The 25,846-nt window shown below is 56.1% G+C and overlaps 2 protein-coding genes across 3 annotated transcripts in view; both read left to right on the plus strand.

Annotated features, from left to right (window-relative positions):
- COL23A1 (collagen type XXIII alpha 1 chain) overlaps nucleotides 1-12,540 on the plus strand; it is a 357,994-nt gene extending 345,454 nt beyond the window's left edge. The window contains exons 17-29 of the mRNA XM_042933054.1: nucleotides 887-940; nucleotides 1,597-1,641; nucleotides 2,531-2,620; nucleotides 3,446-3,508; nucleotides 3,852-3,908; nucleotides 4,185-4,211; nucleotides 5,177-5,239; nucleotides 5,325-5,378; nucleotides 5,582-5,608; nucleotides 8,763-8,816; nucleotides 8,956-9,042; nucleotides 10,878-10,916; nucleotides 11,345-12,540. Of these exons, the coding sequence (XP_042788988.1) occupies nucleotides 887-940; nucleotides 1,597-1,641; nucleotides 2,531-2,620; nucleotides 3,446-3,508; nucleotides 3,852-3,908; nucleotides 4,185-4,211; nucleotides 5,177-5,239; nucleotides 5,325-5,378; nucleotides 5,582-5,608; nucleotides 8,763-8,816; nucleotides 8,956-9,042; nucleotides 10,878-10,916; nucleotides 11,345-11,347 (663 nt within the window). The 3' untranslated portion in view covers nucleotides 11,348-12,540. The remainder of the gene's footprint in view (nucleotides 1-886; nucleotides 941-1,596; nucleotides 1,642-2,530; nucleotides 2,621-3,445; nucleotides 3,509-3,851; nucleotides 3,909-4,184; nucleotides 4,212-5,176; nucleotides 5,240-5,324; nucleotides 5,379-5,581; nucleotides 5,609-8,762; nucleotides 8,817-8,955; nucleotides 9,043-10,877; nucleotides 10,917-11,344) is intronic.
- Nucleotides 12,541-16,022: 3,482 nt separating this feature from the next.
- PHYKPL (5-phosphohydroxy-L-lysine phospho-lyase) overlaps nucleotides 16,023-25,846 on the plus strand; it is a 35,427-nt gene continuing 25,603 nt past the window's right edge. Inside the window, exons 1-8 of one of the 2 annotated variants that reach the window (XM_042933073.1) lie at nucleotides 16,023-16,135; nucleotides 17,009-17,127; nucleotides 18,186-18,345; nucleotides 22,388-22,462; nucleotides 23,029-23,116; nucleotides 23,194-23,310; nucleotides 24,663-24,745; nucleotides 24,989-25,214. In XM_042933073.1, coding sequence (XP_042789007.1) covers nucleotides 16,077-16,135; nucleotides 17,009-17,127; nucleotides 18,186-18,345; nucleotides 22,388-22,462; nucleotides 23,029-23,116; nucleotides 23,194-23,310; nucleotides 24,663-24,745; nucleotides 24,989-25,214 — 927 coding nt within the window. In that variant the 5' untranslated portion in view covers nucleotides 16,023-16,076. Of the gene's footprint in view, nucleotides 16,136-16,392; nucleotides 17,128-18,185; nucleotides 18,346-22,387; nucleotides 22,463-23,028; nucleotides 23,117-23,193; nucleotides 23,311-24,662; nucleotides 24,746-24,988; nucleotides 25,215-25,846 lie in introns of those variants that run through there. The other variant, XM_042933065.1, reaches the window with a different exon arrangement.

Here is a 25,846-nt window from a genome sequence, read left to right on the forward strand (position 1 = left end):
TCGGGCTCGCTGCTGTTGGCACAGAACCTGCTTCCGATCCTTTGTCTCCCTCTTTCTCTCGGCTCCTCCCCCACTTGTGCTCTCTGTCAAAAATAAATAAACACTAAAAAAAAAAACTTTAAAAAATACATATTGTGAGCAGGCTAGCCGGGGAATTGTGTGGAAGGTGAATCAAAGTGTGGAGGGCGGGCAGCTGGAGGCAGGGAGGCCACAGTGGGGTGGGGGTGGGCTCTGGGCCTGGGTGGGTGGAATGGAGGAGGATAGAAAGACCAGAGATGTCTCAACGAAGGTGCCAGCAAGAAGGGGACAGGTTGCTGGGGTGAGGGTCTAGGCAGGGTGCCTCTGGAAGGTGACAGATGAGCCATGGTGGGCAGGCAGCCTGTGGGAAGCCTGGGTGGGAGCGGGAGCTGGGGAGCAGGGTCAGACCTAGAGATACCATCCCCTACCCATGAGGCACAGGACTCACGGGAGGGGCAGAGAGGGCAGTGCTGGACCGCTGTGAGGGATACAGTTTTTGGCCGGCCTTGAATGCCAGTGGGGGATTTATGCTTGCTTCAAGAGGCAACAGGGAGCTCTTGCAGGATCTTGAGCAGAAGAGTGTTGTGAAGAAATCTGTCTTTGGGGGATACTAGCTCTGAAGGCAGAGGGATTCTGGACCCTCTGTGGCAGTAGACACTGTGGTATCTCACCCAGTGCCTGTGCCAGCACCCTGCCCCCTCACAAGACAAGAGGGCCTGACCTGACAGGGTGGGAAGCAGGCTGTGAGGGTCCTTGACCCTCCTACAGGCCAGCCGGACACAGCCCTGATCCCTGGGGTGGAAGGGGTGAGCTAGCAACAAGGGGGATACTTTGCCTGAACATTGACCGGCTTGACTTTCACATACAGGGTCCTCCCGGGCCACAGGGGCCCCCAGGGCCACCAGGGATCCCCGGAGCCAAGGTCAGTTCACGGGCAGTTGTGTGGCCTCACCCCGAGCCCCTTATCTCCAGCACCCGCCTCCCCTCTCCTCTCTGCCATGCTCACTCTGCTTCTCTCCTGGCATCCCAGCCTGGCTTCTAGGGGCTCAGAGAAAGCGGCCCTGCTCCTTCCTAACCAAGCTGGCCGCCTTCCTCCCAGCCCTAGCTCCTCCCCGGGAAGCCTCATTCACACATGTAAACCCTGGAGACATCCCCAAATCCCATAGATTACATAGCCTGTAGACATCATTTACACCCTGCTTAGTCAGCGCAGGAGAAAGAGCCTAAGACTTGGAAATCAGGCAAGATCTGGTCCCAGCCTGGGCTGTGTGGCCTGGAATGAGTCATTTAATCCTCTGACCCTCAGTTTCCAAACCTGTAACCTCCCAGACTATAGATTATAGCCCTGGGCTGCATCTGCTCATTGGAGCTGAGGAAACGAGAAGAGCAGGGGGGCAATGCCTGGCACGCGGCCGGGCACCCAATGGCCACCATCCTGGACCTGACTAACTCCAGGGACCCGACCCAGGGACGCTGTGCTGAACCGGCGGCCGGGGGCGGGGGGGCAGCCCAGCCATAAGTCCCTCTCCAGGACCACAGGACACCGTATAACCCCCCTTGCTTTCTATTCCCTCCTAGGGCGAGCTGGGACTGCCTGGTGCCCCGGGAATCGATGGAGAGAAGGTCTCTGGGCCTTTTTATTTGGTTGGCAATGCTGGTGCCTAGTGTTGCGCTTCGTGTGTGCCTGTGTTCGTGCATGTTATGTGTGTGTGCGTCCATGTGTGCATGAATGCACGTGTGCATGTGTGTGTGCGTGCGTGTGTGTGTGTGTGTGTGTGTGTGTGTGTGTGTACAGAGCTAGAGAGGGGCCACATTACAGAGTGTGCTGCCTGTGTGCATGTCCTGAGTCTGCCCTTAGGCCTCAGGCAAGCTGCTCATTTTCCAGCAGCCTCGGTTCGGTTCCTCGCCCGGAGGTGAGGGTGGTAACAGCTGTGAGAGGTAACTAATTCTGTGTGTGGAAAACAGAGCGGGGTGGGTGCCTGGCACAACATAGCAGAGTCTTCGAGTGGTAGCTAATGTCGTTACCGTTGCTATCAGTACTCTTAGTGTCCCTGTAAGTGTATATCTGTGTGTGATCCTACTGACACACCACAGTGCCAGGGGCGTCGCCGGGAGTGTCTTTAGTGCTGGGTCCCTAGTGTACCCACCTTGGACAGTATGTGATTGGTTGAGAGAGGGAATGAGTGGCCAGAAGGGGCACTGAGTGGATGATGGGTTGTACGGGGGGTTTGGGGGCTCCCACCACCAGCTTCTGAGATGTGAGCGCAGGGTTGACCCCAAGCCCCATAAGTGCCCCCTCAGGGGCTGCGCAGTCCCCCGAACCCCACCTCTCCACGCACTGGCCCACCCTGCGCCCCATCTTCATTCGGGCTCCTCATTGCACTTACCTGGGCCAGGGGCCCAGGATAAAGAAGTGGGGGTCTGGCCTGGCCAGGACTAAGCTCTGGGAACCCGCTGGGGTGGGGAAGGGAGCCTGCTAGCCTCACCAACCCCTTGTTCTTGTGGCTCACAGGGTCCCAAAGGAGCTAAAGGCGACCCAGGAGAGGTGGGGCCGGCCGGACCCAAAGGGGAGGCAGGCGAGATGGGCCTGTCGGGCCTCCCGGTAGGTGTGGCTGGGTCCCCCCTGTTTGCCCACGTGGGGCTCTAAGGCAGATGCATGCCCACCAGAGCAGCTACAGGGGCGGGAGGGGGGCAGCTGGGGCCCTGCCAGCACCACCACCACCCCCCCCAGCTCAGGGTCACCGAGCCTTTGAAAGGAAGCTCTGACAGTCCATGCTGCTCAGACCCTCTGAGCCCCATCTCCTCCTCCATATAAGGACTTACCGCCTGCTTCCCGAGGCCTCCGCAAAGGTGGAGCCCAGCTGGCGGGTGGTTAGGTCACACGCGCTGACCGCTCAAGTTCGCATCCGGCTCTGTCTCCTGCTGACTCTGGAACCCTGCTCGAGCATCCTAAGCCCCCTGGGGCTCCATTTCCTCACCTCCAAAATGGGGGTGATAATCTCCCACTTGTGAGGGCATGCACGACAGGCCTGAGAAGGGTGGCTGGCGGGTGATAAATGTCCACTATCTATCACCGTCATAGTGGCTGGACCGGAAGAGTTTGGGGTTCAAACAGCCCCCAGATGCCACCTCTTCACGTCTGGTGTCCATCCATGAGGCTCCCTCAGCTAGAGAGGTGGTACCAGGTTTGAACCCGGGTCTTTGCTTCCAGAGCCCACAATTTATACCACTATCAATGTGCTCTCCCCAAACTCCCTGTGCTGGGCACCCGGAGCATGTCACTGATTCAGGGAAAATACTTCAAGCTACAAAGGCCAACTCACTGCTGAGGCTGGAGGCCTCATGGGGAAGGCAGGGGAAGTGCTGACCACCATGGTGGGGATTTTGATGATGGACGGAAAGGGCTGAAGGCCATCCTGTCCTGCAGGGCGCCGACGGCCCCAAGGGGGAGAAGGGAGAGTCGGCATCTGACAACCTACGGGAGAGCCTGGTAAGGGGGCTGTTGAGGGCCAGGGTCCTAGCTTAGACCGGCTGTGGCCCCAAACCTTGGGACAGAAAGGCCACCTGGCCTGAGCCAACCAAAGGGCAGCGAGGGAGGGGGAGGGGGAGCCTCGGCTGTGTCCTCCAACTGAGGCCCCTCTGAGAACCCAAAGGCCAGCCCCTGGGCTCCCCACTAGGCAGTGTGCCCTTCTGGGGGCAGGAAGGAGACTCGGCCCAGTGCCTTAGGGCCCAGCACCCCCAGGAGTGCTCATCCAATGTGTTCAAGTATGGGTGGGTGACATATGATGGGGGGAGGGGTGGTGGTGACTAATCCACCTCTGACTGCTTCCTAGGCTCAGATCATAGTGGAGCCAGGGCCCCCAGGCCCTCCTGGTCCCCCAGGCCCCATGGTAAGAGCATTTGGCTTAAAGTAGCTGGGACATGCAGAGGGTAGTGAGCCCAGGCCTAGAGCTGTGGCCCAGGGGATGACGGGATTTCTCTGTGGGGAAGGGGCCACATCAAGCAATATGGCAGAGCCTGGGTCTGGGCTTGGGAGGCCACAGAGGTCAGGGCCATGGAGGCCAGTGAGTGGCCCATGAGCCTTTGCGACCCACTGTAAGAGGAACCTGGCTCCGAGCACTGGACCCAGCCCGATGGCCTTTCTGATTTGCTCTCTCCTCCTCCAGGGCCTTCAGGGAATCCAGGGTCCCAAGGTGAGTTGTGGGGCATGGGTGGAAACCCCCCTACTCACTTCAGACCCATAGCCTAGACAGTTCCAGAAAGCCTTGCTAATGGGCAGCGAGGGCCCCACACTGGGCTCCAGACCAGCTCCGCATTATCCCAGGGCCTGAATGTTCAGAATCCCCTGGAGTACAACCTCCCTGATGTCCTTGGAGCCAGCATCCCCTGCCCCACACTGGGGCTCTGTCCCCCTGCCCAAGCACTAGTCTGCTGCCTCATGCACACATCCGTCTTAACTGCCCCCAGCCTGGACATGAAGCCTTGGGCGTCGTGTGTATTACATAATGTCATGTCCTCTGCTCTTAAATTAAAACCGTGAATGTGGCCTGCCCACGTGCCCTGCCTGGAGGAGGCCAGCTGGCCTCCCTGCTTGCCATGCCTGGCTTCTCTCTCATGCACCCTGGGGGAGAGACTACCTCTCCGTTCCCTCAGCCCAGAGGCCGGCGGGACTTGGTCATGATTCCCACCAGCTGAGTGGGGCCAAGCATGTGGCCGACCAGATGGGCTGTTTCTGGTTCTGTTTTGTCCCAAGGGCCTCCCCAGATCGTGTTTAGAAGAGACAGCTTCTGTTAGGGATGAGGTCCAAGGCTGGGGCTCAGAAACCCGATTGGTCCTCAGCTCTGCTGCTTCTTGGCTGTGTGGCTGGGCCCGTCCCTGCCCCTCTCTCTTGCCTCTCTTTTCTCATCTGTGAAATGGGTGTGACCGCAACGATCTCCCGTGATGACCGACGGCACCCATGGGTGGGGAAAGGTAAAGTGCACACACTCATAGTTCATTCCGATTATGTGCACTGGAAGGAAGCTGGGGTCAAGCCCCTGAGAGCCTGGAGTCTGTCCCTCTGCCCTGCATCCCCACCTGTCACTGAGGCCCCAAGCTTTCCTGTCCTGCTGTCTGTCTGACCCCTCCCCACTGACTGCTGTCTCCTCTTGGCTTGCAGGGCTTGGACGGAGCAAAGGGAGAGAAGGGCGTGTCAGGGGAGAGAGGCCCCAGCGGCCTGCCTGTGAGTGTCACGAACCTTGTCCATCCCTCCAGGCTGCTAATTCCTATAACTGTCATGCTTCTTGACCCATTCCTTTTCCATCCAGGGGCCAGCTGGCCCGCCGGGCCTTATTGGACTGCCAGGAACCAAAGGAGAGAAGGTAACCACCCTCCTTTAACACCCCCCAAGTATGGCCACATGTTTGTGGTGTCGCTCGGCCTTGGTGGCTCAACCCCTGACACCACACTGTCCCGGGGCCAGAAATCAGGCTTGTGGACAATTCACAAGGCTGCACATCCCAGCCATTATTGCTCCCGGCACCCCCTCCCCAGCCCCCTCACATCTTTCTTTGTCTCTCCTCAGGGACGACCCGGGGAGCCAGGCCTGGATGTAAGTATCTCATCATTCCCTGTGATCAGGCTCTTCTTGTGTGTAGCTTCTGACCCCGTGCTGGCCATACAGTCACCTGATCTGCGACTTGGATGTGACCCCCTTCTCCAGGGTTGAAACTCCAAGTTCCCCCTGTGTCCTCAATGCCAAGTCTAGTTCATAGCCCAGAGTAGGTACTTGATGGGTGGATGGTGGGTGGATGGACCGATGGATCGATGATGGATATATGGATGATAGTGGATGGACAGATGGACAGATGGATGGGTGATAGGTGGATGGATGTTGGATATATGGATGATAGATGGATGGGTGATGGATAAATGGATAGAAGGATGATGCATTGGGGTGCCTGAGTGGCTCAGTCCGTTGAGCTTTCGACTTCAGCTCAGGTCATGATCTTGCAGTTTGTGGGTTCAAGTCCTGCATCAGGCTCTGTGCTGACAGCCTGGAGCCTGCTTTGGATTCTGTGTCATCCTGTATCATTCTGTGTCATTTAAAAATTGCACTGTTGCAATATCCTAGTGAGAGATGCTGAAGCTTCAGCTAGACATTACTGAGGGAAGAAGAGGAGAGGAAGTATTAGCTCGAGGTTGATTGGATCTTTGGCCAACAACAGAAAACAGTTTAAACTGGCTTACACTGGGGTGCCTGGGTGGCTCAGTCAGTTAAGTGTCCGACTTCAGCTCAGGTCATGATCTCGCAGTCCGTGAGTTTGAGCCCCATGTCGGGCTCTGTGCTGACATCTCTGAGCCTAGAGCCTGCTTCAGCTTCTGTGTCTCCCTCTCTCTTTCTGCCCCTCCCCTGCTTGCATTCTGTCTCTCAAAAATAAACATTAAAAAATATTTAACTGGCTTAAACTGATTACTAATTGAAAAATCCAAGGGTGCCTGCGTGGCTCAGTCAGTTGTGTGTCTGACTCTTGATCTCGGCTCAGGTCATGATCCCAGGGTCGTGGGATCAAGCCCCACCTGGGGCTCCACACTGAGCATGGAGCCTGCTTGGAATTCTCTCTCTGTGTCTCTCTTTCTCCCTCTGCCCCTCGCCCCCACTTATGCACACTGTCTCTCTAAAATTTAAAAAAAATCCAGAGGGACAGTGCGTGGATCCACACAACCCACCCTCTCGTCCTCCCGTCTGTGCTTTCTCTGTTGGGGTGTCATTTCAAGTTACATGTGGTAATGAGGTGGAGGCAATAGCCCCAAACCCTGGAGAAAGACCATTTGCCTCACTCTGTATTCTTTTAGAAAAGTCTCATCACCTCTCTCTGGCCCCAGTTGGGTCAATGCTGAAACATGACGTGCCGTGAGAAATGCAGCGCCCTGATTGGCCAGCCCGGGTCACATCCTCCCTCCAGGAGTTGGGAGTGGAGTCAGTGGGTTATAAGAGGGGAGGGTGGCTCCCAGGAAAATCAGGTGGCTCTTGCAAGGGCAATGGTGACCAGATGCAGGGCTGCACGGACTCTGGTGTCCACCCTAGGCTTTAAGGAGAGAATGTCACCTGGGAGAGCAAGTGTAGACACAGAATTTCTGATTGGGAAGATGATGCTCCATCCATGAAAAGGGTCCAGAGAAGACACCAATGCTGAATCCAGTTCAGGCTCTGTCAGGGAGGTAGTGGAGCTAAAGAGACCGGGCCACCAGCAGTGTGGCCACGGCTGCCTTCTGGGAGGCCTGGAGCTAAGCTCAGAGCCCACCGGCTCTACCTGGCAAGCCTCTGGCCCTGCGCCCACTCCACCAGGCCCAGCAGACATGGGGAGTGTGCTCAGAAGCCTTCCCTGACCTCACACCTGGATAGAACAGCCCCTCTCCCTCGGACCTAATGGCATCTGGTTCATCCTGTGTCACTGAGCATAGACCATCATCTTCTATATCCTCTTGCCTGCCATGTTAGACCGTGAGGGAAGTGTCACATTTGTAACTGCAGGGTTTTAATTTGTGGAGGTGACTGAGGACACAGTTTGGCCAATGCCATTGGAAGAAAAATATGTTACTTATGTTTCCCAAGGGAAAGGCTCACTCACTAGGCAGGGCACATGGAAAAGCACCAGGTTTGATCCAGAGGTAGAAGGGAGTGGGAGGCAGCTTAAGCCAGAGCTTTTACTGGGGCTTCCTTGGGAAAGGCAAGACAGAGCAGGAGAGACACTTGAGGATTAGTTAGTATGAATAATCTGGGCAGGCTCCGGGCTGTAGGGGTGGTCCCTAGTTTCCTGCTACCTGCCCTTGGGATGATTTCAGCTTGCTGTGTGAGAGGCAGATAAAGGGAGTGATTTTGGGATTTTCAGTTTACATATAAAAGGTGTGCCCCACACCAGCCCTTTGCTGTTTCCAAAACTCAACATGAGGGAGGGGCAGCCTCTTCCTAGCCAGCAAAATTTTTAAGATGTCAAAACATAAGATACAGAAAATAAAGGCAGGGGGACACATCAAATCTGTTTCTCTGTCCTCAGTATCCAGCCCACAGCCCAGTTCCTAGTGGATGCTTAGAAATGTCAATTGCAGGGGCACACGGGTGGCTCAGTTGGTTAAGCGTCTGACTCTTGGTTTCGGCTCAGGTCATAATCTCACGGTTTGTGAGTTCGAGCCCCACATCGGGCTCCACACTGACGGTGTGGAGCCTGCTTGGGATTCTCTCTCTCCCTCTTTCTCTGCCCCTCCCCTGCCCGTGCTCTTTCTCAAAATAAATAAAAACTTTTAAAAAGTTTTAAAAAAATGTTGGTTGCATGGGTGGATGGACAGATGGATGAATGGGTGGGTAGAGGTGGGTAAGAGATTAAGCCAAAGGCTCAACAAAGGTCACCATTTCTGAGTCCATCAAAGATAGTGACATAAACTTCCACAAGTTTCCTGGGTCTCTGTCCCTAACCAAGCTAGGGCCAGTGCCAGCAGCATGTGACAGTGACGTGCGAGAGAAAGCCGTCTGCCTGAGGGCTTCTGTCCAGAGACACCGCCAGTGTTCTCTTTTGGAGGAAGCAGTGCTAGCGTCCTGAATGTATGCTTTTCTTGAAATCAGCCTCGTGCCGAACATACGTGTCACCGAGGAGTTGAGTGGGGCCAGCGGGTACCACAAATTTGCATGGGGAAGGGGCAGTGATGGAGGCACAGAGATGAACAGATACAGGACCAAACCTCAAACCTCATTTTATTCCTTTTTCCAGGGTTTCCCTGGACCCCGAGGAGAGAAAGGTGACCGGAGTGAACGTGGAGAGAAGGTGGGGGTCGGTGGAGGCTGGGATGGGGGCGCAGCAGGGCAGGGGTGGCTGCCAGCTGGAGGCCCATCCCTCTGAGAGGCGGAGGAGAGGTCCTGAACCTGGCAGCCTTGGCCACACACCCATCTCCTTCCTTGTGCAGGGGGAGCGAGGAGTCCCGGGCCGGAAAGGTGTGAAGGGCCAGAAGGGTGAGCCGGGACCACCAGGCCTGGACCAGCCGTGTCCGGTGGTACGTGTCGGGGCAGAACGGGAGCCCCAACCCAGGTCTTTGCCGCCTCAGGCCAGGGTCAGGCCAATGTCTTCCCTGTCCTCAGAGCTCACTCGCAGGCCCCAGAGACCACCGCAGCTGTCACTGCCATCATGGAGGCACCTCTCTCATTCTGGTCCTGACTCCCCACCCTGAGCGTGCCTCAGGGGGACCCACCCCCTCAGTGTTTGCCAGGGTCACTGCCCATCTCTTTTCAGCTTCCTTGGCGCTACAGAGGATTAGGACACCCTCACCTCTCTGGGTGGGTGTCCCTTGCTGGTATGGGTGGCCCCATGCGGCCCCTGCACCCCCTCTGCATGCCCCAAAGTCCCTCCCTGCTCCCCACACCTTCCTCCTTTCCTTCTCTCTCACGTCAGCCCCTGAGGCCCACTGGACTGCAGGCCGGAAATTACCACAGTTCACTCCCCTCCCCGGAAGGCTGGGAGGGTCCACACGTCACACTCTGCCATGGAGCTCACAAAAGACAGGAAAGGGAAAACAGGGACCTTCCACACTAAGACTGAGCAGATGGTCATACCTGGCCACCCGGCCATGAGGGGTGCTGGCTGCCTTTCAAAGGGGGATCAGGGTGAGGGACCCCAGATGCCCAGTCCTCTGACTGCCCGTGAGTCACACCAGCCCTCTGGTTCCTCAGTCTCCTCATCCAAGCAGTGGGGGTACTAGGCCCTGCCTCTAGGGCCACTAGGTGGTCTTGGGGAGTCACTGAGAGAAATAGGAGGGTGGTGACCGTATTCAAAAAGTGCAGGGACAGAGGAGAGACACGGTGGCCCAGCCTCGAAACTCCAGGCCCGGGGCCAAGACTTCCCTCCGGGTCATTCAGCCTTTGTCTTTGAAACAGGAGAACCTTAAATGTGGAGGCCAGCGAGGGGCACCGGGCTCCAGGGGCCTGGCGAGGGGCAGCGGGCCCTGCCCTGTGGTATGCAGTCTGGCCTGCTGTGTGCTGTGCTGTGCATTCCGGGCACCTGTGCCCACTGTTCTACCCCCCCTCCTCTCTCCTGCCTTCCTTTCCTTCCTGCCCCTCCCCCCCACTTCCCTGTGGGCCCCAGCCCGTGACCCTGGTAGATGTCTGGCAGCTCCATGGAATGTGTTCCCGTGTGTGCCTCTGGAATGAAGAATTTTCCCCCCGGGGTTCCCCAAAGACTCTAGGCTGCCTGATGGGTCCCTCCCCAGCTCCCTCACCCTCCAGGCCGCCCTAGAAACCTTCCCCACCCCACCTTGTGTCTGAGTGCTGGGCTGGCATTGGCATGCTGGCACCCCCAGACAACCCCCATTCCCCACCCCGGTTTCTACCCTGACAGCCTCATTCTGCCCTGCCACCCAGATCCAGACACAAGGACCAGGACAGGCCAGAGGGGGATCCCACTTCCTGGACTGCCCTTCAAAACACTCTTGGAGAAACTCCTGAGAGCTCTCAGGCCCCCCCAGTGTAAGGGGCCGGAGCCACCATCATGGCTGCGGGCAGGAAGCCATGAAGCCCCTCGGTATCTCCTGGCTGGCAGATTCCAGCACAGTACCTGATACTCCACAGTGCCCTGGTTCTGTCCCTGCTCTAGTGTCCCAACAAACCAAGCCCCATAGGGGCGCACTCGGGACAAGCCCAGTGAGAGGCCCTCATGTCTTGTGACCCAACTACCCAGGTGGACAGGCGTTCGGGCCCTGCCTCAGTGGGGTCCAGTGGCCTCGTGTGGCAACTCCCTCAGCTCTGCCTCCCTACACACAGGGCAAGGGTGTACAGAGTGTAGGGAGCTGATCAAGTCCCCCACCCCCATCCCCACTGAAACGTTTTTCTTTTCCAGGGCCCTGATGGGCTGCCCGTGCCTGGCTGCTGGCATAAGGTACCTTGCAGGGAGGAGTCTCTAGGACAGGCTGTGAGGAGGGCGGCGGTGGGGGTGGGGGAGATCCCAGGGGCTGGGTGTCTGCGGTTCCCCACACAGTGACTGAATAGCCAGGTTTCCCTGGGATGACACGACCCCAGCTCTGACTCTCCCATCGTGTGGCCCCAGGCTTGGGGCTGTGGTCCCGGGTGACTAGTCCACCCTGTCGGTCAGTCGGGGCTCGCCCAGCACCTGGCCCAGCCAGCGCAAAGCCATCTGCACCCCCCCTGGGACTTTGCCCAAACTGCCCCACTGAGAGGGGGTGAAAGCCAAGAGCCGGGCATGAGAGGATTGGGGGCATGCCCGTTCTAGAAGAAATGGGCAGGACAGGGCGCTCAGATCAGGGCAGGGCCTCCCTCCTCACCTTCAGTCTCTCCCTCCTCTTCCAGTGACCCCCGCACCCAGCTCACAACCTGTACAGATGCGTGTGGACGTTTTTAATTTTTGTAAAAACAGAACAGTAATATATTGATCTTTTTTTCACGGGATGCACCACCTGCGGCCTTGTCGCATTTAAGAGCATGGCCTGGCCCAGCCCTGGAACAATCAGCACGTGGAGCTGGCAGGAAAGGGGACGGGCCGGTCCAGGGTAATTGTGTACCCAAGGGGAAGCCATGGGACTTGGCTCTCCTGGGAAGGAGACGAAGGTGAAAGTGCCTGGCTCAGGAGGGGCTGCAGAGATGCTGGGTTGGGCCCTCAGCCACCTGATTAGCAGAGAGACTGTCCCCTGAGGTTCTGGAGCCCTGGGGCCCACCCCATCCAGAAAGGTCCGGGGCTTGGATGACAAACGCAGCTGCCCCAGCTTCTCTGGCCTCTGGACTTGGCCACAGCCAGCTGCCCGCCCCTTGGGGCCCCTCTGGGCCTTGGCTTCACTGGGACAGGACAAGATTTCTGCCCGGCACTTGCAGCTGGATGCTGCAAGCTTTGGGGAGCACGCCGCGCCCCCACTCCCACCAAGCTCAGTGGGCCTCAGGAAGCTAGCCTGTCATGAGAACACGTGCCTCTGGCCCGGAGGAGACCACCACCCGTGGACCCAGCTGCAAGGAGCCTCTCGATCCTCGAGTGTGGAGGACGGCGGGTCCCAGACTGGAGTGGCTGCTGCACCCAGAAGAGGGTCATGATGGGACTTTGCCAGCCCAAGGAGACTGGCCCGCAGCTCAGAGTTGGGGTCTCCTCTTGCCGCAACTCTCCCACCCGAGAGAGCTCCGGTCAGCCTGCCAGAAATGGTCCTTCGGATGAGCTGTGCAGACGAAGAAGGCGTGGGTGGATTCCCGGCCAGCCCGAGCAGGGGGTCTGCAACCCCAGCCACCGTGCTCTGAGGAGAGGCTCCTCCACCTCTGACAGGGGCTCCCAGCTGTCACCCCCCAGCCCAGATGCTTGCCTCCTTTCTCTGTATAGACGGTTATCGCTGCGCGTAATAAACCACAGTGTGTGTCTGGGTGTGCCTGTCCTTGCAGACTGCCCCTGAGCACCTCTGGGCAAGGTTTCAGCCTGGCCTTTGCTGGCTGGGCAGGTACAAGGGACAATTCCTGGGTCAGAGCCTCCCCTTCCCCCCCCAGAAACCAGAGGAAGCTGTTCAGGGTCAGGGCAAAGATAGGGTTTGGTGTTAGAAAGACAGACTCAAGGCCTGGCCGGCTACGTACCGGCTGAGCCCTCCATCCAGTCATCATGTCACGGACTCCCTATACTCTCCTCCGATCCAACGGCCAATGACTGTTACATGACAGATCACCCTAAAGCTTACCTTAAAACAGCAATGTTTCTTTCTTACAGTTCTAGGGGTGATAGGCTCAGCTGTGTAGTTGTCAGTCAAGCTCTCCTACGCATGGTGGCCCATGCTGGCCGTTACCTGGGACCTCAGAGAGCCAGGACACCTATCTGTGTGGTCTGGGCTTCCTCCCAGCACAGCTGCTGGATCCCCACGGTGCATGAGCCAGGTGGACCAGGCAGCAAGCTGTGTCACCGTTTACAGCCAGGCCTCAGAAATCAGATGGTGTCACTTCCTGCCAGAATCAGAGGCTCACCCTCATTCAAGGGGAAAGTGCCAACATCATCTTTAAGGAGAAAACATGGGATAGTAGATCTCGTGGCAGCCATCTTAGAAAATTCAAATCCGCCACCTCCTCTGGAAAATGGGACAGCAATGCTTACCCCTAGGACAGGTCAGGCACCAGGAAGCGTTTTTGGTTTGGAATCCCTTCTCTTTTCTCCACTCTAAGACCAAGCCAGGGCCAGAGTCTTGCAGGATGTTTGTATTTCCCTCATTGCAGCTGGTCCTCATAACGACCCTGGGGGAGGAACCCAGTGAGGGTGCCCATTTCACAGATGACAAAACCAAGCACATCCAGGGTAGTACGGACAAGAACAGGCCTGCAGTGATGGTATCTCAGGTCTTCTGCTTCCGAGGGGTAACACTAAGGAAACCCCAGTATGGGGAGTCTGCCCAGGTCACGCTACGTGGCTTCCTCACCATGCAGAAGAGGCCCAGCCACACACTGCTAGGGAGGAGGAAAGTATCAACTCCCCAGCTCTGTCTCCCTAAGTTGTTGGCAGTAAGTGGCGGGCCGTGCTGCTGGCTGGCCAATCGTGTGGCTCACTGGGGAAGCTGGTAGTGTGGAAGGGGACAGAAACAAAGTGGGGCTCTGAGGGCTGATGGAGATCACTGGGTGTCCGGGCATCCTTGGGAGCCCCAGCAAAACTTCACAATTCGGCTGGACGCTACAGTTAATCCGTTTCTCTCCCTCTACCTGGGTGATTCACTGGATCCCATAACCAGCCCTTTGAAGGAAGGACAGGCCTCCATGATTGGTGTCACTGTTTCCACTTCACATATGGGGAAACAAGCACTTGAGCAGGGGGACACCTGCCCAGGGATGCACAGCCAAGACAGTTGTGGGTGGCAGGCAGACTGGACCCAGGGCCTTGGATATCCTCCAGTTTGTCCTTCCAAATTGTTTGGCTGGGCATGGAGTCTGCTAGGCAGTGTCATGATGCTGGGTGATTGGCAGGCAGATCCTCAAGGGAGGAAGAAACCACCCCTTTGGCAAGACAAGGCCATCCATGGCCCACTGTTGCCCCCTTGTGGCCTCATACCGTGTATCGTCAGGTCTGCAAATTTCAACAAGCTTCAAAACACAGAGCCCACAGAGTCTTCCAAGAGCTTGGGCAGGGGCAAAACACTACAGAAGAATGAATGATGTGCTTGAGGTCCCAGCTGAGACTCAGCGCAGGGGCGGGAAGTGGGGGGGGGGGGGGTCCCTGCCTCACAGCTGAGCCTCAAGGACTGAGAGCTTCATGGCCCTCTGCTGAGAAAGTCAGTTTGGCCTCACACTACCCCCTTCCGAAGCGAGGGAAGCACATTTACTGAGCCCCGCTGCGTGCCATGGCAGCTAAGCTAATCACAAGGATTACTGTCACCTTTTCCAGACGAGCTGAGGCTCAAAAGGAGCAGGCTCACCCAGGCCTCGTTCTTCCTGATCCCCAAGATACTGCTAGAAACACACAGCGTGCTTGAGATTGTCACAATGATTGGGGAACACTCCTGGGACTCAAATCCCAATTCAGCCACTTCTTCCCATCCCTGCCCTGGTACCCCGAAGCCCACACTTGAGATAACAGAGGAGTGCTGAGCCTGGGGCCAGAGGAAAGAAGGAGTGGGCTTCTCTGAGCAGGAAGAAGGGGAAGCTTCCTAGTATTGCCCCAACCCTACTGGAGACACTCTTGGCCCAGGAATTGGGCCAGCCTGGCCTGCGGCTGTACTGCCCCCCTGACCCTGGACACCCCAGGAGTAGATGAGATGTGAGCTGGACCTGAGTGCAACCTTCTCACTCTTACCCCAAGACAGGAACAGTCCCAGAGCCGACCTGACTTCTCTGAGCTGCCCTGGGCCATTAGAGGCTTGTGTTTTGGGGCTAGAAACAAGGCCAAAGATGGGGCCTAAACAGGACTCTCAGAGTCGTGCCCCCCCCCCCCCCCCCCCCCCCCCCCCGCCAGCCTGCCTTCTAACTCAGCCTAGGAAGACAGAAAGGTTCTGGAGATGGGCGGTGGTGATGGTTGCATGTGAATGTACTTAATGCCATTGAACTATACACTTAAAAATGGTTGCAATGGTAACATTATGTATATGATACCACAATTTTAAAAAAGTGAAACCCCAAACGCTCTTTAATAAATACCTTAAGCATTTTCCAGCATGGGGGAAGGGATGAAGAAATCAGCAACAAAGGGAGCAGAGCAGAGAGCTGAGAATCATGACCGGTGACAGGAGGGACAGCAGGAACCTCCCCTTACTCAGCTTGCTCAGGCCTCGACCTAAGTCCCTTGTTCTGGGTTTGTCAAGGCAGAAAGTCCCAGGGACCCACCCCGGTTGGGGCTATGTCTCTGGTAGCGCAGCTTCCCAGCCCGTTGGGGGTCATTTCTTCTCATTCACTGCACCGAGCGTCAGAGTCAGACAGACCTGAGCTGGAGTCCAGCCTCTGCTACACATTTGCTGGGTGCCTGGGAGCAAAGCCCCTTTCCTTCCTGGGCCTGAGTTTCCTGGCCGCGGATCATAAGGCTGAGCAGGCCTCCCAACGCTCTTCCTGCCTACACACTGCACGATTCTCTCAGTGTTTACAGAACTCTGTTTACCCTTCCTGGATTCTAGCAGGAGTCATGCCGCCCTGAAGGTCATGCTCATGCCCAGGACCCTCTTGGTCAGTCCCAGCAGTGACCCTGTTCCCTCCTGAAATTGGGAAGTCCTAGGTCTTGCCCCAGCATTGACAATCTCCTCTCCAGCCCCGAGGCCCCTGCTGTGAACCAGGCCCTGGGCTAGGTGTTAGTCACACATTCCCAGTTAACTCACAGGGTAACCCATTTTATGCACCAGTAAGGAGACGCGGGAAACTGAGCCCTGAGCTCAGAGCCCTGCTGGGACAGAAAAAAGCGGCGGGGTCACCCAAGAACCCTTCCCAGAGACGGAAACTGCTAGGTGCCAGCGGCAGGAGGCGGGCGCTGCGTCCCCGGGGCCCGCGACGGGGGCGGGGCCCGCGGGCGGGGGCGGGGCCCGCGGGCGGGGCTGGCGGCCGAGCGTGCGAGAGGCTTCTCTGCGCTGCGTCTCCGCGCAACTGCCCGCCCGGTGCTATGGCCGCCGATCGGCGCGGGAAGGCCGAGACTCTGGCCCTGAGGCGGCGGCTGCTAAGGTACTGAGACAGCGGCGCGGGGCGGTGCGCGCACGCACGACGCACGCACGTCCGGCGCGGAGCCCGCGGAGCCCAGGGACCTCAGCTCCGGGCCTCGCGCGGGCCCCGGCTCCCCGGCCCCACAGACCCAGCCACCAGCTGCGTGTCCGCGGGGTCCCCGCGGCCGCCTCCCCGCCTGCGTCCTCATCGGGCTGCCCTGCGGCGCCGGGCCGACCCCACCGGCCGCCGCTGACCGGCCTTGGCCCCCTGGAGAAGGCCTCTGCCCTGGCACCTGGGAGGACCTCCCCCAGGGTTGGCCCGCCAGCTGGACCTGGCCTGAGAGTGATCCAGGAAGGGACTGAAAGTTCAGACGGAGGGTGGGCATGGGGGGTCGTCTCCCAGGAAGCCTTAGAGAAAGCCTACCTGTAACCTGTGAGAGGGACTCTTGGTGGCACATGGGGCTGACACCCAGCAGGGTAGCAGAGGCACTGGGCTGGCAAGGACCTTTCAGAGCTGAGCTCCAGCCACCTGCGAGGGTGCCCTCCCTCACATGCATCCCAGCAAGGAAACCCTGCTCTAAGGAGCCCCCGTGGGTCTGGAGCTGCCGCCGTTCCTTGGGATCCAAGGGATTAATGTGGGCACGTGCAGAAATGAGCAAGGCCGCCTAGCCTTCACATGACTTAAATAATTTCAGTTTTAGCAGCTTCTCACCCTATTACTTCCTCCTTTCCAGCCACCTATGGGTGAGGGACTGGAAGCAGGAAAGCACCACCGTGCCCTTAAAGTTTTGTCCCTCCCAGAAACTGGGGGGTTGTGGGGGGCAGGTGCTATGGTGGGTGGACTTGTCCCTTCAGGTCTTCAGACATGGCTGTCCACTTCTTACTGTCCCCACAGCGATTCTTGCAGACTCTTTTATCCTGAGGATCCTATTAAGATTGTCCGGGGCCAAGGACAGTACTTGTACGATGAACAGGGTGCAGAATACCTGGATTGTGTCAACAATGTGGCTCATGGTTAGTATCCTACCTCAGGCTGGCAGGGCAGGGGAGCAGGCTGAGGCTGTGAACCTGGTCCCAGGGTGATCCTGAGATTGCAGAGAGGTGCGGAGAACTTGGGTTGAGCTGAGCAGAGGAGTCCAGTCTTTCTGGTGTGCCTCATGGAGAGGCTTCAAGCAGTAGCTGTGCTAAATCAGGCAGCACAGCAGTCGGAAGTCCAGTTCCACTTGGGACTGATGGCAAGCTCAGAGAACAGCATTCAGCCTGACCATGACCAGCAACACAGCAGGCCTCTGGCCAAGTATTGGGAATCATGGCAGGGCTTCAGCCCCAGGGACCTTCTCAGGTGCTAGGCAAGGAAACTGAAGTAGGAATTTAGTTATCCAGGTGGGGCCACCAGAGCTGATGGGATGAAAAGGAGTCTGTGACCCAAAAAGCAAACTAGAGATTAATGAAATAGAGAGTAAAAACAAGGGCTCTAGTCCCAAACCGCTTGGGTTCATCATATCCCTGCCCTCCACTTACATTATGATCTTGGGCAAGTTGTTTAATTCTCTGTACCTCGGTTTGCTCATCTGCAAAATAGACACGATAATACTAGGGACTCATCTCAAGGTGTTTTAGAGGAATAAGTGAATTAATTTAGATAATTTGCTTGGAGTGTGCCTGGCTCAACACAGGTTGAGCTGTTATAATCCCAGGCTGTTGGCAATCAACATTACCTCCTGCCTCCATTGATTAGTGAAGTCAAGCCTGTCGACAGGCACTCCTCCCCACATCCTGTCTTTGTCCAACAGGCCTCAAGAAGCTTCCTTACAGACACGGATTTTCTAGATAGGGTTTCTGCCAACAAACTTTTTCTTTTGCCCGAATCTCAGGGACTCCTTTCTAGAACTGGCCTCTCTGGCACATACATACATACACACCACACACCCCATCTTCAGAGTCGCCTCTTTCCTCTCTGCCTCTCCCTCACAACTGCTCTCCTCTGGCTGGATTTATGGACTACAGCTGGGGGAGGCCCGGTGGGGCTGGCTGAGCAGAGCCACTATGTGACATTGGTGGCCCTCTTCCAGTTGGGCACTGCCACCCTCTCGTGGTCCGAGCAGCGCACGAACAAAACCAGGTGCTGAACACCAACAGCCGGTACCTGCACGACAACATCGTGGATTATGCACAGAGGCTATCAGAGACCCTGCCGGAGAAGCTCTCTGTGTTTTATTTCCTGAATTCTGGGTAAGTGGACTTCGGCCGGTGGTGAAGACAGAATTGCTCACCTATTGAAACCTAGTGTGGCTGACCCAGCAAGCACTGGGAGCGAGGCAGCCTTGCCCTTGCAGAGTCGGGAGCCCACACTCCCCTCTGTAGACCCTGGTGCTCACTCTGTCAGATCCCAGTTTTCTGGTCTCTTAGTAAGGCATGCCAGTACCTCTGTTGCATGATTGTCTCCATGATTGTCTTGGGGGCTTACCTAGGTAATATGTTCCTTTACTTCTGCCTTATGAATACACAGGCCCAGCTGGGGGGTATAGCCAAAATCCCTGCCCTCAGCTCGCTCAGTAAGGAACAGAAACATCAACTGGTCCTTCACAGAAATGCAGAGGTCATTGTCTGGAGGAGAAGGAAGGGACCTGATGAGGCAGAGAAGCGGTGAGGGGCCAAAGCCTGCCAGCAGAGGGTCAGGGAAGACTTCTCTATCAGGCAAAGAGCTGATGAGCAGGAAGGAAGCTGCCCACTTCACCAGAAGTATTCACGTCAGGGTTGCTCAGCCTGTGCAAAGGCCCTGCAGCAGTCAGGGCATGGCATCTGGCACACTTGAGGACCCAAAGGGAGAGGAGAGGGTATGAGCTGACACATTCCAAGTGAGGAATTTGTTTTTATCCTGAGAACACTGGGAAGCCATCTGAGGGTTTTAATCAGGCAAGTGATGTCATCGGGGCTGGAGAAGAGCAAGAATGGACCCCATTAGGCACCAATTCAGCAGCCAGGTGACAGGTGATGATAGCTAACGCTAGTAGTGGCAGCGGGGACAGAAACAGCAGATGATGATGTGTACGTAGGTCTGGCCCAGCCTTGCCTGGGACAGAACACTCCAACAAACCGAGTCATGGCATTTGGGTTATAGTAATGAGTGTTACCATCATCACTGTCATTTTCTTTTTCTTTTTTTTTAATGTTTATTTATTTTTGAGACCATGAGAGAGACAGAGTGCAAGCAGCGGAGGGGCAGACAGAGGGAGACACAGAATCTGAAGGGGGATCCAGGCTCTGAGCTGTCAGCCCAGAGCCTGACATGGGGCTCGAACTCATGAACTGTGAGATCATGACCTGAGCCGAAGTTGGATGCTTAACCGACTGAGCCACTCAGATGCCCCACTGTCATTTTCATTCATCAGTACCCCCCCCCCACCCCTGCCACCACACCTTGGTAATTTCTAGGATGCGTAAGTTCCCATCTTCAGTTTGCAGATAAGGAAATAGTAGTTCAAAGAAAGGACTCAGCTTGGGGTCCTTTCTGGGGCAAAGCCAGAACCAGAGCTTATTAGGGAAGAGCAGAAGGCTGGGTCCAGGAGTGAGAGCTTCCTGGGCAGTGGGGTCAGGGACGTTTGCTGGTTTATTCCATCACATGCACTCTGGATTCCAGCAACTTCCACATTGCCAAATCCAGTGGTCTCTTTGCTGCTCTTGCCTTACACTATCTCTCGGCAATGTTGACAGCATCACCACTCTCCAGAAGTGCTTTCTAGTCTCGCTTCCAGGATGCTGCATACTCCCGGTTTCCACCAGCCTCTGGCCACCCCTTGGTCTCCTCTGCCAATCGCTTCTCCTCTCTTCTTTGCGGCTGGTCCTGAGCCCTCTCCCTGTGTGATCTCATCCATTTCCAAGTCTTTCCATGTTCACGTGCTAATGACTCCCAAATTTGTGTCTCAAGCCCGGATGCTTCCCATGTGTTCCAGCCCCAAGGTTCTAAATGCCCACTTCTGGAACATCTCCAACTCGATGGGTCCAAAAGGAGTTGGTTGTCTTCTACCAACAGAAGACATGGGACCACGTCTGGTATGGGACCACGGCACTGGCTGTCACTGGCATTCTCAGGAGGACACCGCCCCCCCCCCCCCCCGCCACCCCGACCCTGTCCCACCTCGTAAATGGCAACACTATCTGCATCTCTCCTCCAGGCAGGAACCACACACCCTCCTCCCAATCCTACAGCAAGCCCGCTTCATCTGTCCCCAAGTTGTCTTCTGCCTCTGTCCCTCTTTCTGTTCTCCATGGCCGCCACCTGCTCTGAGCTGGGTGTCCTTAGCTCTTGTCTCTTCCCCTTTTACTCCATTAGGCCCACACAGCCGGAGGCTGCCTCCTCAGATGGGAGCTGATTCACGTCCCTTCTCAGATTAAAACCCTTCAGTAGCAGGGCACCTGGGTGGCTCTGTCGATTAAGTGTCCTCTTGATTTCGGTTCAGGTCGTGACCTCAGGGTCGTGGGGTCATGCCTCATGTCAGGCTCTGTGCTGAGTGTAGAGCCTGCTTGAGATTCTTTCTCTCTCCCTCTGCTCCTCTCCCCTGCTTGCATTCTCTCTCTCTCTAAAAATAAAATAAATCTTGAGGTGCCTGGGTGGCTCAGTCAGTTAAGCGTCTGACTTCGGCTCAGGTCATGGTCTCACAGTTTGTGAGTTCGAGCCCTGCATCAGGCTCTGTGCTAACAGCTCAGAGCCTGGAGCCTGCTTCAGATTCTGTGTCTCCTCCTCTCTCTGCCCCTCCCATGCTCATGCTCTGTCTCTCTCTGTCTCTCAATAATAAATAAACGTTAAAAAAAATTTTTTTAATAAATAAATAAAATAAATCTTAAAAAAAAAACAAATACAGCAAAACCTTGGTTCGCAAGCATAATTCATTCCAGAAACATGGTTGTAATCCAAAGCACTTGCATGTCAAAGCAAATTTCAAGAACCGTTGGCTCAGTTGTGATCATGTGACATTCAGTGTCTCATACCACTCATAAGACATTGCTCATTTATCAAGTTAAAATTTGTTAGAAATGTTTGCTCATCTTGCAGAACACTCACAGAACAAGTTACAATCCAAGGTTTTACTATAAATAAAAATAAAAAACTCTTCAGTAGCTTGGCATGGCACTGAGAAGAAAATCTAGGCGCCTTCCAAGGTCCTGTGTGTGGGGCCCCTGCATGTCTCCCCACTTCCTCTCCCATGCTGCCCCTTGCCTCCCTTGTGCGTCTCGGTTCCCTGAGCACACCGAGCACTTTTCCTGCACATGTCCCTTGCACGTGCTGCTCACTCTGCCTAGAAACTTCCCTCTGGGGACTCAGTTCTGGTGGTGTCTCCTCACAGAGGTTTTCCCTGACCCCTTTAGATAGGGCTGCCATGACAAAATGCCACAGGCTGGGAGGCTTGAATAACAAATTTATTTCTCCTACTCCTGGAGGCCAGAATCCAAGAATAAAATGTCAGCAGGTTTGACTTCTTTGAGGCCTCTCTCCTTGGTTTGTAAATGGCCACCTTCTGGCTGTGTCCTCACTTGGTCTTTCTTCTTGGCGTCCACGCCTCTTGTGTCTCTGTGTGCCCATGTTTCCTCTTCGTATAAAGACACTAGTCAGATTGGATTAGGGCCCACTCTGACAGCCTCATTTTAATGTATATAAATTTAGGGGCGCCTGGGTGGCTCAGTCAGTTGAGTGTCTGACTTTGGCTCAGGTTATGATCTTGTGTTTCTGGGTTCCAGCCCCACATCAGGCTCTGTGCTGACAGCTCAGAGCCTGGAGCATGCTTCAGATTCTGTCTCCCCCCCGCCTTCTGCCCCTCTCCTACTTTCACTCTGTCTCTGTCTTTCAAAAATAAATAAATGTTAATTCATATAAATTTATGTTAAATAGTCACATTCTTAGGTGGTAGGGGTTAGGGCTTCATCATAAGAATTTAGGGGGACACAATTGAGGCCCTATGTGGTTCTCTTGGGGCACTTATGAAAATGATCATTCTTTGTTTATTTTGCTTTCATGATACCTACTAGAATGTAGAAAGCTCCAGAAGAGCCAGGACCTATTTTCCTTACTATTTCCAGCCCCCACCCCAGCTCCCAGCACATTTGATAAAATGTTGATTGAGTGAATGAACTCAAATGAGTCACAAATGGTGTCCTGAGAATCTTCTTGCTGCTGGCAGGGCTTTTCTTTCCCTCTGGACTTCCCTGTAGGAAGCAGGTATCCAGGAGGAAAGCCCTTGGACAGCAGTCTGAGCGGGGCCCACCTTTTCTTTCATAGGTCAGAAGCCAATGACCTGGCCCTGAGGCTGGCCCGCCAGTACACGGGACATTGGGACGTGGTGGTGTTAGACCAGTAAGTGCCATTTCCAGAAGCCTGGGCCCACCACTTACTGGGGATCATTGAGGCTCCAGCTTTGAATGCCTTGGGCAGGAAGATGAGGAGGGGCCTGGGCTACTGGAGGGAAACATGAAGACCCGGCCATAGAGACACCCCTACATACACCAGGGGGCTCTTTGCCCCAGGGCCTCTCTTCTGGCAGCAGAAAATGCTTTGTAAGGTGGTGAGAATGGGTCCCACGGTTTGGTATTAAAACAGCCCTGATGGTATTGAGTATCTGCTGTGCACCAGGCCCAGGGCTAGAGCATTAATGACAGTTCTGAAGGAGAACCCCCCGCCCCCCACTTCTCAGCAGACAGAACTGAACCCAGAGAGGTTAACCGATTAGCCACCATTCTAGCTAGTAAGCGGCCATATGGGAAGTCTTACCGGCTCCAAGGCCCGTGCTGGTTCCCAGCCCCAGGAGTCGGGGGCTGTGTTGGAAAGGTTGGTCTTCCCTGTGTCTCCTGAGGTGGGTGGACGTTGGTCGGGACTGGGCCATGGAGTACTCGTTCCTGAGCCCCCTCCGTTCTTCTCCTCAGTGCTTATCATGGTCACCTGAGCTCCCTGATTGACATCAGCCCCTACAAGTTCCGAGACCTGGATGGCCAGAAGGAGTGGGTCCATGTGGTATGCACTGCCCAAGTGGGCAACAGGTCGGTGCTCACCCCCCCAGCCTGGATGACACGGCGCTGTCACTCCCACAGGCACCTCTCCCAGACACCTACCGGGGTCTTTACCGGGAGGACCACCCCAATCCGGCTGGGGCCTATGCCAGCGAGGTGGAACGCGTGGTGAACAGCATACAGGAAAAGGGCAGGAAGGTAACTGTGTCTGCACAGGTCCCGTGAATCGAACAGCGGCTGGCATTTCAACCCAGTACTAGATACCGGGGACCCTGGGAGAAACTGGAACTGGGCCCCCCCCCATTAGGAATCTAGTTGGGGGGGGGGGGTGTTAGCTGCTCAGCAGACAGTTTAGATAAAGGTACGTGCTGGGTGTTACAGGAGTCCAGAGGCCCCTGGCTGGACGGTTCCGTGAAGAGGGGTTAGCACTCAGGGGGCATGGGGCAACCCAGGCAGACATCACTGTGGGGCCTGGCCGAGCTGGCAGGAAATGAGCTTAGAGAAGCAGGCAGAACGTAGGCCTACAAGGGCAGTGCAGGAGGCTGGAGGCCAGAGAGCAGTAAGACCAGGGATACATTTGAATAGGGCCAGCCTGAGGCCGTGAGGAGGCCCTTCCCCTGTGTTGTAGTGGCCGTGGAGTTCAGGGGCAGAGACAGGAGAGATGGGTGTGCACTGGGAGAGCAGTGGCCACGGGGACCGCTGGACAGAGTTAGCTGTTGGTGGGAGGGCTCTCCGGAAAGTCTTGCTGCAGCAGTGACAGCTGAACACAGGACACACAGCAAAGAGCAGCAGGCTATGAAGCCAGAAAGCCTGGCAGGACCAGATCAGGGGAGCTCGGCGTGTGCATTTCAGATGCTTTGCCTGCACTTACATAAAAGCAGAAAAGAGACTGTTTCCTACCCCATCAGTCCTTCCTTCATCTGGGCGGTAACCTCTGAAGCAGCTCTAGGACTAAACATAGCTTGGAGGTCACAGCTGTAAGAAATGGGGTCACGGAAGTGCTTTACACAGGACAGTGATGAGTTTGGCGACTGAGCTGAGGCTCACCCTGGTGGCCGATGGAGGATGGACTGCCAGAGGCATCCCACCAGGTGGCATCTGCAGGAGGCCAAGGCAGAAAGTGACAGATATGCCAGGAGGCAGGTGTGTCCAGGTGGAGGGGCTGAGCGTGCGCACAGACACTGGAGAGGCAGAGGCTGTGCTGACTGGATGAAGGAAGAGGCTGGATCAGGGCTGGGGGCTGAGTTTCCCTCGGTGGGGGTGATGGGAGTCACCAGGGAGGAGCAGGGAAGGAACAGGCCAATGGGGAGAAACCTGGGACATGCTGCGTACAAAGGGTCTGGAGAACTCCATGCGGTAAGAGTTGGTTTGCGGCCCCAGAGCAAACCCGGTCACAGGCCAGATGTGACCTGGAGCCCGAAATGGCCACACAGCCACACTGGTGACTGGTCCTGCTTGGAGCCAGTGCTGAGCCAGCATTGGCAGGACATGCTCCGCCTGCCACTCAGTGCCTCCACGGTGGTATCCCCAGCATCCTGTCTCGTCCACAGATCGCAGCGTTCTTTGCAGAGTCTCTGCCCAGCGTGGGAGGACAGATCATCCCCCCTGCCGGCTTCTTCCAGGAAGTGGCAGAGTGAGTAGCTGAGATGGCAGGGCTCTAATAATGGGGTTTCCCGACCTTTGTTCCAAATTCCAGCCTCAGCTTGGCCTCTTGGCCAGAACTTTGAGAAGAAATGGTGGCTCTGAGAAAGCCAGCCACCTGCCTAAGGCCCCCACCTTAGTGCTGGCAGAACCAGAGTTCAGGGTCCAAGACCCCCGAGCTCCTGGTCTGATCCTCCTTATCGCAGACCCAGTCGCCATCTGTCCTCTGCCACAGGCACATCCACAGGGCCGGAGGGGTCTTTGTCGCAGACGAGATTCAAGTGGGCTTTGGCCGAGTGGGCCAGCACTTCTGGGCCTTCCAACTGCAAGGAGAAGACTTTGTCCCTGACATCGTCACCATGGGCAAGTCCATCGGCAATGGCCACCCCGTAGCCTGTGTGGCCACAACCCAAGCTGTGGCAAGGGCATTTGAAGCCACCGGCGTCGAATACTTCAACACGGTGAGTGAAGGCTCCAGGGCAAGGGAGCACCGTGTGTCCTGCGGGCCTCACCTTGGTGGTCCTTAAAGAGCAAAGGCCACAGGCCTAGCACTGTGCCCAGTGCACAGATTTCTAAGATGCTGTCCTTGGGGGTTACTGTAGGTCAGAGGGAAAAATATACACAACCTTAATTTTTTTTTTAATGTTTCTTTATTTTTGAGAGAGAGAGCGTAAGCAGAGGAGGGGCAGAGAGAGAGGGAGACAGAGTCCCAAGCAGGCTCCATGCTGTCAGCGCAGAGCCTGTTGTGGGGCTCAAACCCACAAACCAAGATCAGCAAGATCATGACCTGAGCCAAAGTCTGACGCTCAACCAACTGAGCCACCCAGGTGCCCCACACACCTTTTAAAAACTCGCATCAGTCTAAAAGCTGTCTCAAGAGACGGTGCCTTGTAAAGTATGCAGAATGAATACAAAAGGCCCTCTCTCTCTGCTGGGTGTCAGGCCCTGTGCCTGAGCTGATGCAGATGTGTGAGGAGCTCCATCTGTCTGGGTGACTAGTGGTCTGGGAGCAGAGTTAACATTCCAGTTGGAGCTTGGAGGAGGGCATGGCTCCCTGTCCTTGGGGGTGGGGGGGGGAGGCTGGAGAGCTTTC

The sequence above is a fragment of the Panthera leo genome, chromosome A1 (assembly GCF_018350215.1).
Source record: "Panthera leo isolate Ple1 chromosome A1, P.leo_Ple1_pat1.1, whole genome shotgun sequence".
Taxonomy (NCBI): Eukaryota; Metazoa; Chordata; class Mammalia; order Carnivora; family Felidae; genus Panthera; species Panthera leo.